At 28.9% G+C, this 19,711-nt stretch overlaps 1 protein-coding gene across 1 annotated transcript; it reads right to left on the reverse strand.

Annotated features, from left to right (window-relative positions):
- Positions 1-12,747: 12,747 nt before the first annotated feature.
- LOC137823674 (uncharacterized) lies at positions 12,748-13,104 on the reverse strand. Its single transcript, XM_068628899.1, has one exon. The coding sequence runs from the start codon at positions 13,102-13,104 to the stop codon at positions 12,748-12,750; it is 357 nt and encodes a 118-aa protein (XP_068485000.1).
- Positions 13,105-19,711: the final 6,607 nt, after the last annotated feature.

A 19,711-nucleotide genomic window follows, 5' to 3' on the forward strand; every position in this document is an offset into this window, starting at 1 on the left:
TTAATTAGTATTAAGAAATTTGTAGTTTATAAAATAATATTTAATTTAATTAATATAATAAGTAATTATTTTTTACCTTTAAAATTATTTTAATTTAATAACTTGCTTATAATGTAAATAAAGATATTAAAGTTTAACTAGTAGTCTAACTTATGTAAATTAAGATTTTAAGTGGTAAAAATCTGATCAATGTTAATATAGAAAATTTTGTGGAGTGCATCTAGTGAACTATTGAATTTATATGATTTAGGCTTTGTTTGGATTAGGGAGAGGATGTGTGAGGATTTGAGAGAGTGGATGTGTGAGGAAAGTGTGAAGATGGTGAGGTTGTTTGGATTGAGGTATGTTGTGATGGATGTGTGAGGAAAGTTTATGGGAGTTTGTAAGTGATGTGATGGTTGTGAAAAAATTTTAATTTTTTTTAAAGGTGTGAAATGTTACTTTACAGATTTACCCTAGCTTATTAAAAAAATTAATAATAAAATGAGTTGTTTTTGTTTTGAAAATGAACAACTTTCACATATTTTGTAAATTTAAAAATTATAAATAGAAAAAAATATATGTTAAATGTAAATATGTATAATATTGTTGAGATCCCACTTCCACTAGATATTAGAGCTTTTCATTGTATATAAGTGAGTGCAAACCTCAACTTCATGAGCCGGTTTTATGGGATTGAGTTAGGCTTAAAGTCCACTTTGTAATATGGTATCAGAGTCATTTCGAGCCTATCCTAGCGAGTGTTTGTATTGGGCCTATCGTGCCACCCGCTATCGGGCCGATAGGCCACCCGCTATCGGGCCGTTATCAGACCATCCATAATATATAGTCTCATGCACGAGTTGACAGTCTCGGCGTGAGGGGTGAGTTGGAGATCTCACATTGTATATAAGTGGGTGCAAATCTCAATCTCATGAGTCAGTTTTATGGGATTAACTATAATTAAAAAAAAAAATATGTATTCAACAAATTTAATAAAAACAGAACTTCAAGTAATTTATTTAAAATATTAAACATGTGCTATAAAATTGAAAAATAAATCAAATCTTATATAAATAAAAATATATTATTTTTAATATTAAAAATCCTGTAATAATGAAAAATAAAAAATTATAAAAAAAAATATAACGTAATTAACAATAGAAAAAAAAATCATAAAAAATTATAATAAATAAATTATAACTCATAAACATAATAACTATACATAGAAATATATTAATATAAACACAAAAACAAATTAAATAAAAACATAACTTCAAATAATTTCTGTAAATATTAAACATATACTATAAAATTGGAAAATAAATCACATTTTATATAAATAGAAAATTACTATTTTTTAATATTAAAAAACCTCACAATAAAGCAATCTAAAAAATACTACAGCAACAAAAATATAACTTAATTAACCATAGAAAATAATTTCATAAAAAATTATAATAAAAATAAGGATAAAATAAAATGAAAAATGTTTAGTATTGGTGATGCCCATGATCCAACCCAAGTAATATTTTCAATGTTAATTAGATATAGTATATTCTTTTCTTTAAACAAAACTAAATCCAACTACATTTAATAAAATATTTTATTAGAACTTGAAAAATAGGTATAACCTGATTTACTCTAATAACTAATATATAAATGAAATATTTTATTTAACTATATTTTTTTTATACTGGTTTATCATTATTTATATTTTAGAAAATAATAAACAAACTTAAAACTTCCTTAAAATTTATGATAATTTGTTTCCTCTACATCTCTTCATTTTGAGAAGAGAGAATATTTAGTGTTCCCAGGAATATCTTCCTCCTCTCTTCCCCCCACAACCACAAATCCAAATAGTTGATATTCCCTCACTTCTTTGCTTGTGAACAGTACATCCATAAAAACAAATAAGGGGTTAGTGTTGAATTTGTGGTAGACTTTTGATTATGAATAAGATATTTGTTTTGGTGAACTTACTTAATATTAGTCTTTAAATATTTAACTATTATAATTGTTTTATAATTTTTAGTGAAAAAAAAACACATAATGTAATTTAGATCCTATATATTTTGTAGTTTCAATATATTTTTAGTATTGTATTTTATGCTTATAAATGTAAATATACATAAATTTATAATAAATATAAAATGTTCCTCAATTATGAAGAAATATCATTATTTATTATCTAAAACCATGTACAACTCCTGTTATGTTTTTATGTGGGGATTTTTATATATTGATGTGAAGAATAGACATATCATCTGAAAAAGTCATAATTGCAATCAGCAATAAAATAGTAAGAAAAATCCACATACAACGAAGCTTTTTTATTGTTCTCTCAAAAAGTACAAGTCCTCCTATTAACATGGAAACTGAAAAAAAAAAAAATCAATATAACATTTTATATTTAACATCAATTTTTTATGTTTCCTTTTTTCATTTTACCTTTTTTGTTCTCTTTTCGCTGCAATCTACCATTTTACGATGCACATTAATTTATCATTACTCATGTCAATTAGCCATTAATATGAATATAAACTAGCAACTTGAATCCGATTATTTTACTCAAATTGCTTAACAATTTACCCTTATATCATACTCTCTTTTTTTCATTTAGTTTTTGTTGGTTTATATTTTAGAGGTTACGTATGTATATTTTAGAGTGTCAAGTCAGCATCAATCCGATTGGACTTATTAAACACTATATTTTAGTAAATGAGTTTAATTATTATGTCTCTTTTATAATATTTATTTAAAAGATTTTTGTGTTTGTAATAAAATTATAACAAACAGAATGAAAATCTAATTAGTTGTCCGTAGATTACAGATTGGTGACCGAACCACGTTAAATCCTGTATTGTTTATTTTTTGCAGTTGATTCATGATTGTGTGTTGTTTTCACGTGTGTATTTTCCAAGACGTATTATTCTAGTATAGTTCTCTCAATTATCTGGGACCTAAATTTTATCTTTCATAATTAATTTAGTTAACTTGTGTTTCAACAGAGAGATAGGTCTAAGGGGGTGAAAAGGAAGGAATTGCAAGGATCGTAAAGAGACTTATAATTAAGAGTGAGTGATAAACTGGTACATATATGTCTGCAGTTGTGAAGTAACATTCTTGTATAATTAATATTCGTGTGAGAAGTTAGAAGTTATAATAATATACGTGAGATGAAGGTGCAGTGACGATGATGATTCCACACTAGTGATTTGAAGTTGGTACTGTTGAGAATAGTGTGAGGTTTGGAAGATTATAAAGTGATTTTGTAACTGGGAAAGTGACCATTGCTTAAAAAATCAGATGTCCTATCTTAGCTGATAATTACACTTCACACTTCCAAATAATGTGAATAAAAGATATGGGGATCTTACCAGTCGCCATGAATGTGTGGGTAAAAAAGCTCTTTTGCCCAATTTACTTCTTTCTTCTTCAATCAATTGTTCTGAATTCAAAAATGTGCCATGTGTTACCACTTAACGCTCAATCAATGTCTTACACTTCATCCAAATTGCCAATATTATTGTAGACAATTCACCATGACCCAGTTCTACACTCCCAATCACTCATATGTGGACCAACTTTTGTGGACCTTTCCCAACAAAACCCTAAATATGTGCTTTTTGGACTTCTTACACCTCATTTTTCTATAATATTCAATCTTACTAAAAAATCATGAAATAAAAATTATTTTTTAAAGACAAAAAATAATTAGTTACAATGACAGAATAAAAAAATTTTAACTTCTAAATTAGATTCTATCATTGTTAAATGGTTTTTAAATTGGTGTCTAAGAAGGAACCAAGAGTTTTGCTATCAAATTCAGAATCTAAATAATTGGTAACAAAAACCTTGGATGCTAATTAGACATCAATTTAAAGATCATTCAACAATGATAGAATCTAATTTAGAAACCAATAATTTTTTTAGTCTCTAAAATTGTCTCTAATTTAGTCACTATAACAACTAATTATTTTTTATCTCTAAAAATTGGTTTCTATTTTATAATTTTCTTGTAGTGTTTCTTAAACAAGCTTTTGATTTCAAATTAACAGAACTTAATTGTTCATAATTATAACTAATATATAAGTTTTACATATGGAAGTATATCTACAAGGAGAATAATAGGAGTGAGTGTGAATGGTGAACCTCCAAATGAGTAGCAAGCCATTTTTGTTTTCCTCATTTATTGAAACTGAAGGTCCCACTTTTGAATTCACAACACAAAACCATAAACCAACCAATGAACACTGGCCCCAGCATTGCACATATTTTCTTTCAAGCAGCTAATAATTCTTGTATGGATGTTTCTCTCTCTTTGCCACCAAGAGTCTCATGCATGCACACATACACAAAAAAAGTACACGTGAGTGAGGATCACAGGATTGAATCGATCTCTCAAATCCCAATACTACTTGAGTTGTTGTTGATGATGACGATGATGAAGGTAATAAAGTCAAGAAAATGAAAGGCTATCCGAAAGAGGGAATGGGTGTTAGGACATTATCTTATGGTCCTGTTTTTTTTTTTTTTTTCTTACCATATTATAGTACACAAGTTACTCATCCTTTGTGAAAATCCTGGAGGGTTCAACCTTGTTGTATTTTGTTGCCTTTCACAGCCACCTTCGTTGGAACACATAATGTGGGTTCCATGGTTGTAATATTATTGTTGTTATTATTATTATTATATATTAAGACAACGATGGGAACTTTTGGAGGTATTAGATGGAATTGGACAACTACATCTGAGGGGTTATTGGAACCCACGCCCTATCTTTCTATCTATCTATCTTCCAATTTCAACCCATTTCTCTTTGAGAAAAATGTCAAAAGTGTGGCATGAAGTGACCTTGATGGGATTGTCCTACAACTACAACTTGAAAGCTTTACCAATTTATTGTGATGGCATCTTTAGGTCTTTCGTTGAATATTCTACCCATATCTCTAATATATTAATTAATACATAAAGAATTTTCCTATCCTAAGATTTCTTCATACCATCTGAATGCATTAAACAACACTCATATTATGTCTACCATTCATTTTATCTTCTTACCAATTTTCTGTGATTAAATTATTACTTTAATGAGGTTATGATTAAATATTATATGTGTTATCTTCATAGAGACTATAAAAAAAATAAATAGAATTATTGTGGATATAATATTAATAAGATAAATCAAAATATATGTAATAATTGGCATTGGATAAAAATTAATATATCTTATTTATTAACATATAAAAAAAGATCCATTCGTAGTTGTAATAATTGACCTGACTTGGATTTTTTAGCAACTAAAATTATTTTAAACTGTTAATATATTTTTTTAACAGAAAACATTATATACTTTTTTTTATTATGAAACTACCCATTAATTAACAAGATATTTATTATCTTTTAATCACAATATTGAATGTAATGTCTTGATTATTATTATCATGTCATTACAAATAAAATATGAAATAAAAACCAATTTTTAAATATCAAAATAATTAGTTGCAATAGTAACTAAATTAGAGACCATTTTAGAAATTAAAAAAAATGGTTTCTAGATTAATTTATATTATTGTTAAATAGTTTCTAAATTGATATCTAATTAGTTACCAAAATTTTAACTACCAATTATTTAGTTTCTAAATTTGGTAGCAAAAACTTTGGTTGCTAATTAGATATCAATTTAGAAACCATTTAAAAATAATAAAAACTAATTTAGAAATCAAAAATTTATTTAGTCCCTAAAATGGTATCTAATTTAGTCACTATAGCAACTAATTATTTTTTTTCTCTAAAATTGGTTTTTATTTCATGATTTTCTTGTAGTATATTAGTCATAAATAACAAATTATATTTACATATATATTATAATATTATAAAAGTCTATAAAATCCAAAATACAAAAAGAAATACATATAAAATAATAGTTTTAATCAACTATTTAAAAACATGTAATCACCATCACCACTGCAAAGGATTCAAATGAATTCGTGGTTACTCACATACCATACCTATGATTAAATATGAAATATATGATAAACAATGATTTTTTTAGAAGTTAACATATGATATATCTTGAACTCCAACAAATTTAAGTTCATTTATATTTCTAATGTCAAAGTGACATAAAACATCTATTGTCAAGTCACGATATAAGCATCTTTCAACTTCTCATTACTATACACAACTAGATAATAATAAAGTTATGATACATCTATTAACATGAGTTCTGAGTTTATCATCATCACCCAAAGCATAATACCACCTCAAGTATCTCTATATCACCCATTAAGGATCACTACAAGAAAATCATAAAATAGAAACCAATTTTTAGATACCAAAATAATTAGTTGCAATAGTAACTAAATTAGAGACCATTTTAGAAACTGAAAAAAAAAAGGTTTCTAAATTAGTTTCTATTATTGTTAAATAGTTTCTAAATTAGTATCTAATTAGCAACCAAGGTTTTTGCTACCAAATTTGGAAACTAAATAATTTGTAGTTAAAACCTTAGTTGTTAATTAGATATCAATTTAGAAACTATTTAACAATAATAGAAATTAATTTAGAAACCATGGTTTTTTTTAATTTCTAAAATGGTCTCTAATTTAGTTACTATTACAACTAATTATTTTGATTTCTAAAAAATGGTTTCTATTTCATGATTTTCTTGTAGTGGAACATATATATATATATATAATCCATCAAGGATCTACCACCTGATAATCCCATAAAAGCTTATGTCATGCATCTCAACACATATATAATTAAATATAACCTTTTATATATATTAAACCATCAACATAAACTAAAAACATACATCACAACATGTATAACAACACCATAGTGTTGTAATTATTTTCACTTAAACGACTCCATTATTATAAATAAGATAACACACATTTCGCTAAAATGACATACTTGTCATTTGAGCAAAATGTAACTCGAGATCATAATTCTTTCAAGACTCTCCTCACTCCAGTGATAGTATTGTCTCTTAGGTGTACATTGCTTGAGCATATATCGCTTAAGCATTGTACCTTGAGCAACCACCACATTATGTGAAGAAATTCAACAAATTTTAGAAGAATCTTTCACTTTCATATGATGCTTGATTGATCAACCATCACACAACATTAGTAATAAAAAACGGTAGAAAAAACAAACACAACAAATGAATGACAAATGATGTACCAACGACAACGCAAAGAGAAGAAACCTTTCAAAATTAAAAACAACAATAAGCACGCAAGGAAAAAGGGTTGGTAGATTGATTAGAAAAGCCTACAAACAACAATTGTTTACTAAAATTGTTATATATGGGGACACACTCAACAATAGACGATGATTCCTATATAATTGTCGTCTATATTCCATCAAATAACATTACAAGAAAATCATGAAATAGAAATCAATTTTTAGAGACCAAAATAATTAGTTACAATAGTAACTAAATTAGAGACAATTTTAGAAACTAAATAAAAAATTGGTTTCTATTATTGTTAAATGGTTTCTAAATTGGTATCTAATTAGCAACCAAGGTTTTAACTACCAATTATTTAGTTTCTAAATTTGGTTTCTAAAACTTTGGTTGCTAATTAGATACCAATTTAAAAACTATTTAACAATAATAGAATTTTTTTTTTTAGTTTATAAAATGGTCTCTAATTTAGTTACTATTACAACTAATTATTTTGGTCTCTAAAAATTAGTTTCTATTTCATGATTTTCTTGTAGTGTAGGAAATAGTTTATGTGTTACTTATTCCCTCCCTTTTAATATAGACGAAAATCTTTTCCACAACCATCACCTATATATTAACATTTTTTAGAAAAATAATACTGATGAGTTTAAAACAACATTCATAATTATCGTTGAACAGTTTTTTTATCGTTAAATAGTCTTTTTTTACTAGTAACACTATCTAAAAGACACACACATATATATATATATATATATATATATATATATATATATATATATATATATATATATATATATATTGCTCTTGCAGTGTGGTTAAACATTTAAAAATAATGTTTGAACTCTAAATCATATAGTTTCAACGTTTGGTTGTTTTACATCATTGATTAATAAAAAGATTATGAATGTCTTTTACGACTAAAAAAAATAATATTATGATATTTGGTTATTTTGTGTGTGTTAATATTACTAACCAGTAAAATATTTTGATATTATTTGGACAATCTTGTATTTTCAAAATTAATATATTAAAATAATTATCTCTTTTTAAAATAGTTTATTTTTGGAGAAATGAATTAACATGTGGAATCTGGGCCTACGGATTCATGTATTGACTTTGAATCCATTTTTGGTAAAAGGGCGTAATGGGTGTTTTAAGACGGTGATGTTGTTGTGCATTTACGAATCCTCAAAACTACATATTCACGTGGCTTAGCTATTATCTTTGTTCTTTCCTTACACCTTCATATTATGAGTCTTCATACAATCTCACATATTCAATTCAAACAAATTGCTTCAAGTTTTTTTTTCATCGTATCAAATTCAATTTCACCAATCTTCTATGAATTGGATTATGAGCTTTTTTATATTTCACCACAATTTAATTCAATTTAATCAAAATTATTAAATAATATTAATCATAAAATCAATATAATTATTATTCAATTTACATAATTATTACATTAATTAAATATATATATATATATATATATATATATATATATATATATATATATATATATATATATATATATATATATATAGACACACACACACACACGTTTGTAATATATGACAAACAATGTTTTTGTTGTTATCGTTTTCTTATCATGTCTAATGTAGGTTTTGTTTACAGTCGATGGTTATTTATTTGAGTGAAAACATTGTCTTATAATTTCTGTTTATTGCATATAAAAATTTGAGTGCAATCTTAAAAGTTGTGATTTAAAGGTATAGTTTAATTAAGAAATAAATGTTTTTTTTTCGTTTATCCAAGGTATAGTAAATTATTAATTTTTTCATTTTGCTACTGCTACGAATATATGCAATTTTTAGAAAATAAATAATCTATATTGATTTTATCCTAAATTTTAGTTGTTAATTAAAACTATTACAAATAATTATTAGTTTTTAAAGAATTAACTTAGTTAGAATTGATATATTAGTGCAATAAATAATAAATATTTAAGGGTGACTACCTAGTGTATTGGATGTGGATAATAGTCCATGTGGGTATAAAAGATTTTTGAGATTAAATTCACAACATAATTTATTTTTTAGTAAATTCATTACAGAAAAACATTGAATTATTAACGAAAATTTATTGATGGATTTATGTTTATTAATAATTCTTTTATTATTGAATTTTTGTATCAATGGATGACATTATCCACGGATTTACTGACGAATGACATTATCAATGAATTTAGTGTTTGTAATTATGGTGTTTAGTATGTTGTAACTAAGTTTCATTCATTAATTTTTACTAGTTTTCATAGAAATTATTTTTAGAAGTAACAATACTATAAAATCATTAAATAAAAATTAATTTTAAAAATAAAAATAATTATTTATTATATTAATTAAATTATATACTATTTTAGAGACTAAAAAAAATTATCAACTCAACTAGACATAAATTAAACAATGACCAACTCAATATAAAGTTTGACCTTTTCGATATAAAAACATAACTAATTATATTCATAAGTTGGTTTTAACACTGATGTTTGGTAAATTTTAATACATGGTTAGTTTCTTCACTTTTCTTATATTTTTTAGAAAAACTTTTACTCTATGAATTGTAAGGATTGAGAAAAATAGTTTTAGAGTAGAAATTTAGTTATCCAAGTCTCATCTTAAAAGAATCATTATCTCTCTAAAAGCTCATTTTTTTTCTTTCCTCTGTCTTTCCTCTAAGATTCTGATCTTCTCTCTCATTAGTTTGATGATCGAAGTCCGCCATTAGACTCCTGCAGCAAAGACTACAAAACTTTTCTATCAGAATCTCTGATAGAGTAAGTTTATTTTTACTCTTCTCTTTGAATCAAATTTTGAACTTGTTAGGTTTGTCTTTGTCTAGGCTTTACATCTGACTCTTTTAGTTTCAGGGTTAATCCTTGTTAACTTAAGATCTCAATGATATAGTTAGACACTATGGTGCATGTTACCTACGAGCTTTTGACCGGTTTGGAACTCTTAGTGAGTATTTTCTCAAGTTCAGATAAGGGAAGCTAACTGTAGGCTAGAAGATCTGAACGTTGGGGTGACGTGGTCACTAGTCTCAAATTTTCTTGCAGAATTGCTTGTTTATAAATATATTAGAAGTTAATTGTGAAATGGTAGATGTTATAGAATTATATTGTTTTTTATTTGAATAAAGTAAATGAATGTATTTAATAGTTAGATGAATCATTTAAAGGATAACGTTGTTGAGTATTAATTGTTTGATTTTGATTTAGAGATATTAAATATGGGGTATTATAGTTTATAAAATAGCTATATTAGAGTAATTATCCAACTCTAGTAGAGAATTTGTTACTTTGGTTTAGTATATTTGATAACATAACAATTTGAATGGGAATTTTTGGGTGAAAATGTGAAATAGATAAAATTTTATAAACTATTTTCTACATATATCTCGCTCACGCGAGAAGATTCTGGCTTGAATGGAAATATGAGGTGCTCTCGGGTCCATTTTTTGCTCAAGCGAGATGGGATTTCGTTCAAGTGAAAATGGGATAAATTTTGAGGTGCTTTCTGGTCCATTTTCACTTAAACAAGATGCGATTCTGTTCAAGCGAAAATGGTGAAATTCTGGGGTGCTTCGGGTTCAATTTCGTTCAAACAAGAATTTTTTCGCTCAAGACAATTTAAAAAAAAAAATTAAAAAATATTTTTGCTTTTGAAAGCCTAGTTTATTATTGCTTATTATTTTTAAGTCAGAAATTCTAAATTTTATTTAAAAATATTATTAAATGAACTTAGTTATGTGTTTAAGTGAATTTTGTGATATATTTTGATTGTTTAGAAAGTTTAAAATATAATATGATTGAATGGTGTATTGATGTGTTAAATGAAGTATGCAATGAGGTGAAAGTGTGATCAAGACATAGTATTTGCAGGAAAGGAAATACCTTGTTGAGATTGTTATTAGGATGTATTGATTTGTAAGTATCATGTGAATGAGACGATTCTGACTATACTGATATAATGAAGTCATATTGAGTCTAAAATTTGAAAGAACTGATCAGAGAAGATCATATCATATGAATTTACCCTATTATATGAGATGATGAGATATTGAGATGATTATGCGCATGACTGTGTGGATTCACAGTGAGTATTAAAGGATACGGATACCAGAGTTACAGAAGGATCCTAATATTAATTGGGAGTCTTTTCTAATTATCAGTTGTTTATCTTTAAGAGAAGAATAATTAGGTGTCTTTTCTAATTATCAGTTGTTTCTCTTTATAGAGAAGAATAATTAGGTGTCTTTTCTAATTATCAGTTATTTCTCTTTATAGAAGGGAACAACCTTTATTTTATTTTTGTGTTATGATTCTAGTATTTAATATTGATTATTTCCTTCTTTAGTTAAACCCTATAATGAGTGTACTACTTGTATATATTCAGACCATTTGTTTTGATTTGAATAATAAGAAAGAAGAGATATTCATTCTCATATCCTTTGTCTTCAATTTACTCTTTTGTTTATCTCTGTTCCCTTTTGTTCATCTCTGTTCTATTTTGTAATATGGTATCAGAGCCATTTCGAGCCTATCCTAGCGAGTATTTGTGCTGGGCCTATCGTACCACCCGCTATCGGGCCGCTATCGGACCACCCATAATATATAGTCCCACGCACGAGTTGGTAGTCTCGGCGTGAGGGGTGTGTGTTGGAGATTCCACATCAACTAGAGATTAGAGCCTTTCATTGTATATAAGTGGATGCAAACCTCAACCTCATGAGCCGGTTTTATGGGGTTGAGTTAGGCTTAAAGTCCACTTCGTAAAAGAAGAAATAAAATTGTTACCTGGAGGGATTGGAGGGAATAATAGAGACTTGATTAGAAGCATTGCCACTGGATTTGGTCTGTTGTAAAAGAGCTAACAATGTTTGATACTGCTCAGGAGTAAAACCAATTTGTTGAGACTCCACTTCTGACTTTGAACCTTCATGATTCTGCTCATTATTATTGAAATTTGTATTCTGAAAAACTGCATTAGTATGACTCTGATCATGATTCTGATTTTTGAACTTGAAATGAGGTGGAAAGCCATGTTTTTTATAGCATGTATCAATGGTATGCCCTGTCCTTCCACAATGACTACAAATTTTGGAAGTATATCCTCTTCCATTGCTTCCTTTTCCGTATCCAACACCTCTGCCATAGGTTGTAGCATTGTTTTTATAACCTCCTTTGCTAGTAGCAATCATTGCCTTGGATTGATCACCAAATATTTGCCTCTCTTGTTGTGTAACAAGAGAGAAAACTTTATTCAAGGATGGCAAAGGGTCCATCAAAAGAATTTGAGTTCTCATAGTCGAATAATTATCATTTAGCCCCCTTAGAAATTTGATAATCTGGTCTTGTGTTTTATATTTAGAAACATTCACAAGAGTATTGCATTTAGAGGCACATGAAGAAGCGGATAGCGGGTGGAAAAGATCAAGTTCATCTCAAAGAATTTTTAACTGAGTGAAATAATTTGTAACAGACAACTCACCTTGTTTAAAAGAAGAAATCATCTCCTGGATATCAGAAATACGAATCATGTGTCCTTGTGAGAACCTTTCTTTAAATCATTCCATATGTCAAAGGCATTGTCCATACAGATGATGCTCTGCGCGATGGATTGAGAAACAGCCTTGAGAATCCACGAAACAACCAACATATTGGCTCTCTGCCATGTTGGAAATAATGATTTGGTACGATTGGGAGCTTCTATAGTTCCATCAATGAAACTTATTTTGTTCTTTGAAATTAGGCTCATTTGAAACGAACGAGACCAATGATGATAATTTGGTCCCTCAAGAATAATAGGGACAATAAGAAAGGAAGGATTATCTGATGAACTAACATGGTAAGGTGAACTAAGATCTTGTGAGGAATCATCAACTTCACCCATGAATAAATGTAGCAAGCAGAGCTCTGATGATCAGAGTTCATTTACCCAAAATTGATTGGTCATATTCTGTGATACATGCTGCGCATATTATAAACATGCTTCCCACATCTGTTTTAAACTATTCTTCTCCTCATGAAATGCTTTTCAAAACTAATGCAAATTTTAATGGATTAAAAGTGTTTGGTTCTTTATGTTATGCTAGCACCTTGTCAACAAATAGAAGAAAATTTGATCCAAGAGCATCAAAATGTGTTTTTATTGGTTTTCAACGGGGGACAAAAGGATATATTTTGTTGAATATTCAATCAAGAGAAATTTTTGTGTCTAGGGATGTTGTCTTTTATGAACATGTTTTTCCATACCAAAGGGTTCAAGATACTAGCAATGAAACTAACAATCCCGATGTTAATGATCAAATTTTGTTTGTTGAAGATCAATTTGTCTTAAGTCAGCCATCACAAGCCATTCTTGCACCTTGTGATAATACACCTTGTGATAATGTTGAAAATAGTAGTGATAATAATTGTGAGTCACAAATTGAGGTTTCAGAAGAAGATTATTCCCATATAGACCAAAACCTCAATGAAAATCATGATATAGAACAAAGTTCTGAATCAGATCCATCTGTCCGAATGAGCACAAGAATAAAAAAATCACCTGAGTATTTAAAGGATTATCATTGTAATCTTAATGTTTCCAGTACATCTTCAAGCGTTAAATATCCTTTGAATTCTGTTTTGTCTTATAGCAATTTATCACCTTCTTACAAATCTTTTGTTATGTCTCTTTCTTCACATGTTGAGCCAAACACTTATTCTGAAGTTGTGAAAACATGACTGTTGGAGAAAAGCTATACAATGTGAGATATCTGCTTTAGAGTCAAATCAAACTTGGGAAACTGCTCTTCTGCCTTAGAACAAAGCTGCCATAGGTTGCAAATGAGTATTCAAAATAAAATATAAGGCTGATGGAACAATTGAAAGGTATAAAGCAAGGTTAGTGGCAAAGGGATATACACAAACAGAAGGCATTGACTACCTCGATACTTTCTCTCCAGTAGCAAAGATGACCACCATAAGGTTGCTTCTTTCTTTAGCTTCTATTTATAATTGGGATTTGAAACAATTAGACATAAAAAATGCCTTTTTACATGGAGATTTGAAAGAAGATGTATACATGGTTGCTCCTCCTGGATTGACTTCTATTCCACCAGGAAAAGTTTGTAAACTAAAAAAGGATTTATATGGCCTTAAACAAGCCAGCAGAGAATGGTTTGCCAAACTGTCATCATTTTTGCTTTCTATGGGATATACTCAATCTATGAATGATCATTCCTTGTTCATTAATTCTAGGGATGGCAAAGCGGGCCAGCCCGCCCCGCATTGGCCCGCCCCGCGCTTGGCCCGCAAAAATGCGGGACGGGTTGGCCCGCCCCGCAAAGTTATTGCGGGCTAGAATTCTCGACCCGCCCCGCATAAGAGCTGGCCCGCAGGTTTGCGGGCCAGCCCGCGTTCTTTTTTTTTTAAATTAAATATTTATTTTTTTACATTTTGTTATTAAAAAATTGTCAAATTAAACCTATATATTTGTTATTATCAAACCTAATTTTTTTTTCTTCCTTTTCAAATATAGTCAAACATCAAAACATTAAGATAAATATCAAATATCACTATTCTTCCACTTCCAAAACATTAAAAATACCTAATTCCAAAACATTAAACATAAACATTAATTCAAAAACATTAAACATAAACATTATTGACATTCTTCCATTTCAATAACATTGGATGTCACCTTAGTAGAACCTTCATCCATTTTTTCATAATTATAATCTTCCCCGTCATCTGCATATATTAAAACAATGACAATTAATTAATTAATTTTTCATAAAAATAATACAATAAAAATAAGATAACTTTTGGCTCAATTGATGGTTTGGTCATGGGTAACTTCTAAAATATCCTCTGCTTACTTCTCCTTCTCTAACTGGTGTCTTGCTCCTTTATCGTGTTTGAAATTGATTTAATTGGCATGACCCAGTTTAGGTTGTCCTGCTGCTACTAAGTGTCAATATTTTTTTCTTGCGGGTTTGCGGGCCAGCCCGCCCCGCCCCGCAACTGGCCCGCGCGGGTTGCGGGCTAATGCGGGGCGGGCTAATGCGGGTTGAAAAGGTCATCCCGCCCCGCGTTTTTTACTTGTGGGCCGCGGGCCGGCCCGCACGGCCCGCCCCGCTTTGCCATCCCTAATTAATTCTTCTGAAGGATCTTTTACAACATTATTGGTATATGTGGATGATATAATATTGGCAGGAAATGATAAAGAAGAGATTGTTCGAATCAAACAAGCCTTGAATCAGACATTCAAGATTAAAGATCTTGGGAATTTAAGATACTTTCTTGGTCTAGAAGTAGCAAGAAGTAAGACAGGAATAATGGTAAATCAAAGGAAATATGCATTGGAATTATTAACCGATGCAGGTCTTTTAGCCTGCAAACCTGCACCCACTCCTATTGATAATCATGAGAAATTCTCTTCTACTGGAAGTCTTCCTTTCACAGATATTCAAGCCTACAGAAGATTGATTGGAAGGCTTATGTATCTCACTAATACCCGACCTGACATAACATTTTTTGTGCAACAACTTTCTCAGTTTCTTGCTAAGCCTACAATTGTTCACTATAATGCAGCGATTAGAATTCTCAGATATATCAAAGGGGCTCCAAGTCTTGGTCTATTTTTCTCTTCCACTACTTCTGTTCATCTCAAAGCCTTTTGTGATAGTGATTGGGGCACCTGTAGTGATTCAAGACAATCAGTGACTGGTTTTAGTGTGTATCTTGGGAATTCTCTCATATATTGGAAATCAAAGAAGCAAGGAACAATATCAAAGAGTTCTTGTGAAGCTGAATATAGGGCAATGGCCACTGTTACATGTGATGTGAAATTCAATGGCTAACTTATCTTCTTCAAGATTTCAAAGTTCCTTTTGAGCAACCATCTCTTTTATACTATGACAATGACTCAGCAAGATACATTGCAGCAAATCCAGTATTTCACGAGCGTACAAAACATACATATAGAAATAGATTGTCACGTGGTCAGAGAAAAATTAAAGAAGGGTCCCATCCATTTGCTTCCCATTTCCACCACAGAGCAACTGGCTAATATTTATACCAAAGCTTTAAGTCCTCAATATTTTAAGAATATTTGTTCCAAGCTGGGTCTCATAAATATTTGTTCTCCCGCTTGTGGTGGGGTATTAAAGGATACAGATACCAGAGTTACAGAAGGATCCTAATATTAATTGGGAGTCTTTTCTAATTATCAGTTGTTTATCTTTTATAGAGAAGAATAATTAGGTATCTTTTCTAATTATCAGTTATTTCTCTTTATAGAAGGAAATAACCTTTATTTTATTTTTGTGTTATGATTCTAGTATTTAATATTGATTATTTCCTTGTTTATTTAAACCCTAGAATGAGTGTACTACTTTTATATATTCAACCATTTGTTTTGATTTGAATAATAAGAAAGAAGAGATATTCATTCTCATATCCTTTGTCTTCAATTTACTCTTTTGTTTATCTCTGTTCCGTTTTGTTCATCTCTGTTGTTCTATTTTGTAATAGTCAGTAGTATGACAGATGCAAGTATCTGGATGCTAATTTCAATACACGAGTCTTTCGGAAGTAGAGTCAAGTGTCTAAGTATGTGAGTCAGTAGAAATCTTATAGGAGTAATGTGAATGATGAATGTGATTAACACATTTTTGTGCAAATTATGAGAATTTGATGGATTATGCTTGTTATTAAAAGTTAAATTTATATTATGATTCTTAAAAATAGTTAATTTATCATATGCTTTGTTTTGTGTTTGTTTTATTTAATTTGTGATGATCGTATTAATTTACACGGGAGCAGATGATGTTGCAACTAATAAAGTTTCTCAGTGAACAACTAGTGATTGAGATGACTTTAGTTTAAATGTTTTTTTTTTCAAACTTATATATATATATATATATATATATATATAATAAAGCGAATTATAAAATAAAGTTAGAAAGGGTATTATAAAAAATATCATTTTATCCTTACGCTAAATAATTGTTTTTTTTTCATTACCGGTTTCGTTATAATTATTTTTTTATAATATAAAATTATATTTTTGTATTTTCAAATTATTTTTATGAATTTGATAAGTATAGCGGAGTGTTATACAATATAAACTTGAATGGAATTCATAATTTCCTTTTGTATGTAGAAATTTTTATGCAACTTTTACTCTAATTTTAACAAAAATTATGATTAATTTATTTAATTTAAAGAAAATTCATAGTTAATTTTTTTTATACTTTATACAATTTTTGTATATTAATATAAATCAAATATTTTAAAATAAAAGCATTAAATGTAGAAAAGTGACAAAAGAAAGTCAATTCAGAAGTGTTATCAATAAAATAGAAAATTAGTTTAATACCATAAAAAATAATCAATTAAATTAAGAAGACAATTAATATGGATTTTTAAATAATATCATTAGGTATTCACATCTATCTACAAAGAATAATTTTAGCAGAAGCATTGCATTTAATTTATATATTCTAATTCTATTTATTTTGTTGTACTATTACTATCACTATCAGTATTTCGAACCTAGTACAAAGCACAACACCAGTTAAACATCTTAAGCAATTGCATCCAACCTTTTAATGTCTATCTCTGATGATGATGTCTTATCTAAGCATATCCTTATCACTGAAACTCTTTTCAGATAAAGTTTATAAATATATACAAGTTTAAAATTCATGTATAACAATTTACGTGATCCAATCACAAATATTCAAAAGAAAAAAAATGTGTGAAAGATAAACCCAAGGAACCATGGTTTGCAATTTGCATTGCCTCAATTGGGTTACATGCAGCATGCTATTATAGATATATATGAATAGTTCATATTTAAATAATATTTGATATATTATCTTCACATATCTCAAAAAGTTTGTATATAGTGTAGTTTGAATTGGCAGTAGCATAATCTAAGTAAGTTATGTGTGTTGTTTTCAATTGAGGGTAGAATTAATGAGTTTGATTTTGCTTGTATATATGTGTAGCCTTAGGAGGAGATGAGGCACATGGGTTTGTTGTGGAAGGTCAAATGCTAGGACCCCTATATTTCCCCCATTCTATAGGTACAAATAACACCATTCTCACTATACTCTCCACAACACTACCAAAACAACATACAAACAAGTACACAAAACTATTATTGCTTACACAAGTTGCTTTCTTGCCTTTTCAACTTTTCTTTTTTCTCATCATGGGAATGTTTTTCCAATATGCCTTTCTCACTTGAGTACACATAGGAAATAACAAAAGACATTGTCAATACTAGATGGATTCTTCTATGCAACTTAATCCCCAATTTTACCCAATTTTTTTTTAAAAAAAACTATCATGTTATATTACTATAAAACTTATATCTCAGCTAGATTAACACCTCAAATTTCAATAATGCACCATATAAAAAAAATTATTATTAAAAAAAAAGAAATACAAAGAAATATGGAAGATTAGGCCATTTTTTTTTTACATAACCTTTGTTTTATTTCATTATAGAACACCAATGTCATAATTCGAGTTTAACTTCTCATTCAATTTGAATTTGTTAACTCTTTTAAAAGTTATTTCAAAAGATTATTTACTTCGTCAATATAACAATTTTTTTTTTAGTAACAAGATAATTAACTTTTTTAAGAAAAAAATATGTTTTTTTAAATTAAAGGAATAGACCAAAGAAAGAAAAAGAAATAGCCAACCTATAGAAGCCCACAACATATCCTTTTCAGGCTTCTTCTTCCTGCACCCCTACATTTTTCTTCCTGCACCCCACAATTTTCTAAATCCCGAAACTGGCCTTAATCTTTTATATGAAAAAGGACACCGTGGTTACGGGAAATAGGGATCTGGGAGTGTGTTATGGATTCATCAATCCGAAACTGAATATTTTTTTCTGGATGAGGGGTGTTCTGGAAGTAATTTTTGCATAAATTATTGATTTCCAGATTGCTTAATCCGGAAGCCTAATTCTGTTATGGATTCATGGATCTGGAATGTTTTTTTTGAATTACGGATTTCTGAATCCGGAATGCATATTTCTGTTACAGATTGGTGGATCCGGAATGCTTTTTTTGAATGATGGATTTTTGAATGTAAAATGCATATTTTGAATTACGGATTGGTGGATCTGAAATTTTACCGGAAGTGCCAATCCGAAATTTTTCCGGATTCCATGCAAAAAAATAAATACAGCTCAAGTGCATTTTAGGGTTTTTAAAAAATAATTGGGATAATTTGGTCTTTGCATAACATTGTCGGGGTGCAGGAAGAAAAATGTAGGGGTGCAGGAAGAAACTGCCTCCTTTTCATATAGCAAGCCCATAATCCATCATCCTATTTATGAGCCATGACCCACTAATTTGTTCTAACCCAATAGCCCATTATTCATGTTTTACTTTGTAACATTGCCTCGGTCTTTTACCATATCACACGTTTCTCATCAAACTCTTGGAGTCACTCTCACCCTATGAGACTCGGATATTCCTCTTAAA

The sequence above is a fragment of the Phaseolus vulgaris genome, chromosome 8 (genome assembly GCF_051622355.1).
Source record: "Phaseolus vulgaris cultivar YP4 chromosome 8, ASM5162235v1, whole genome shotgun sequence".
In the NCBI taxonomy this organism is placed as follows: domain Eukaryota; kingdom Viridiplantae; phylum Streptophyta; class Magnoliopsida; order Fabales; family Fabaceae; genus Phaseolus; species Phaseolus vulgaris.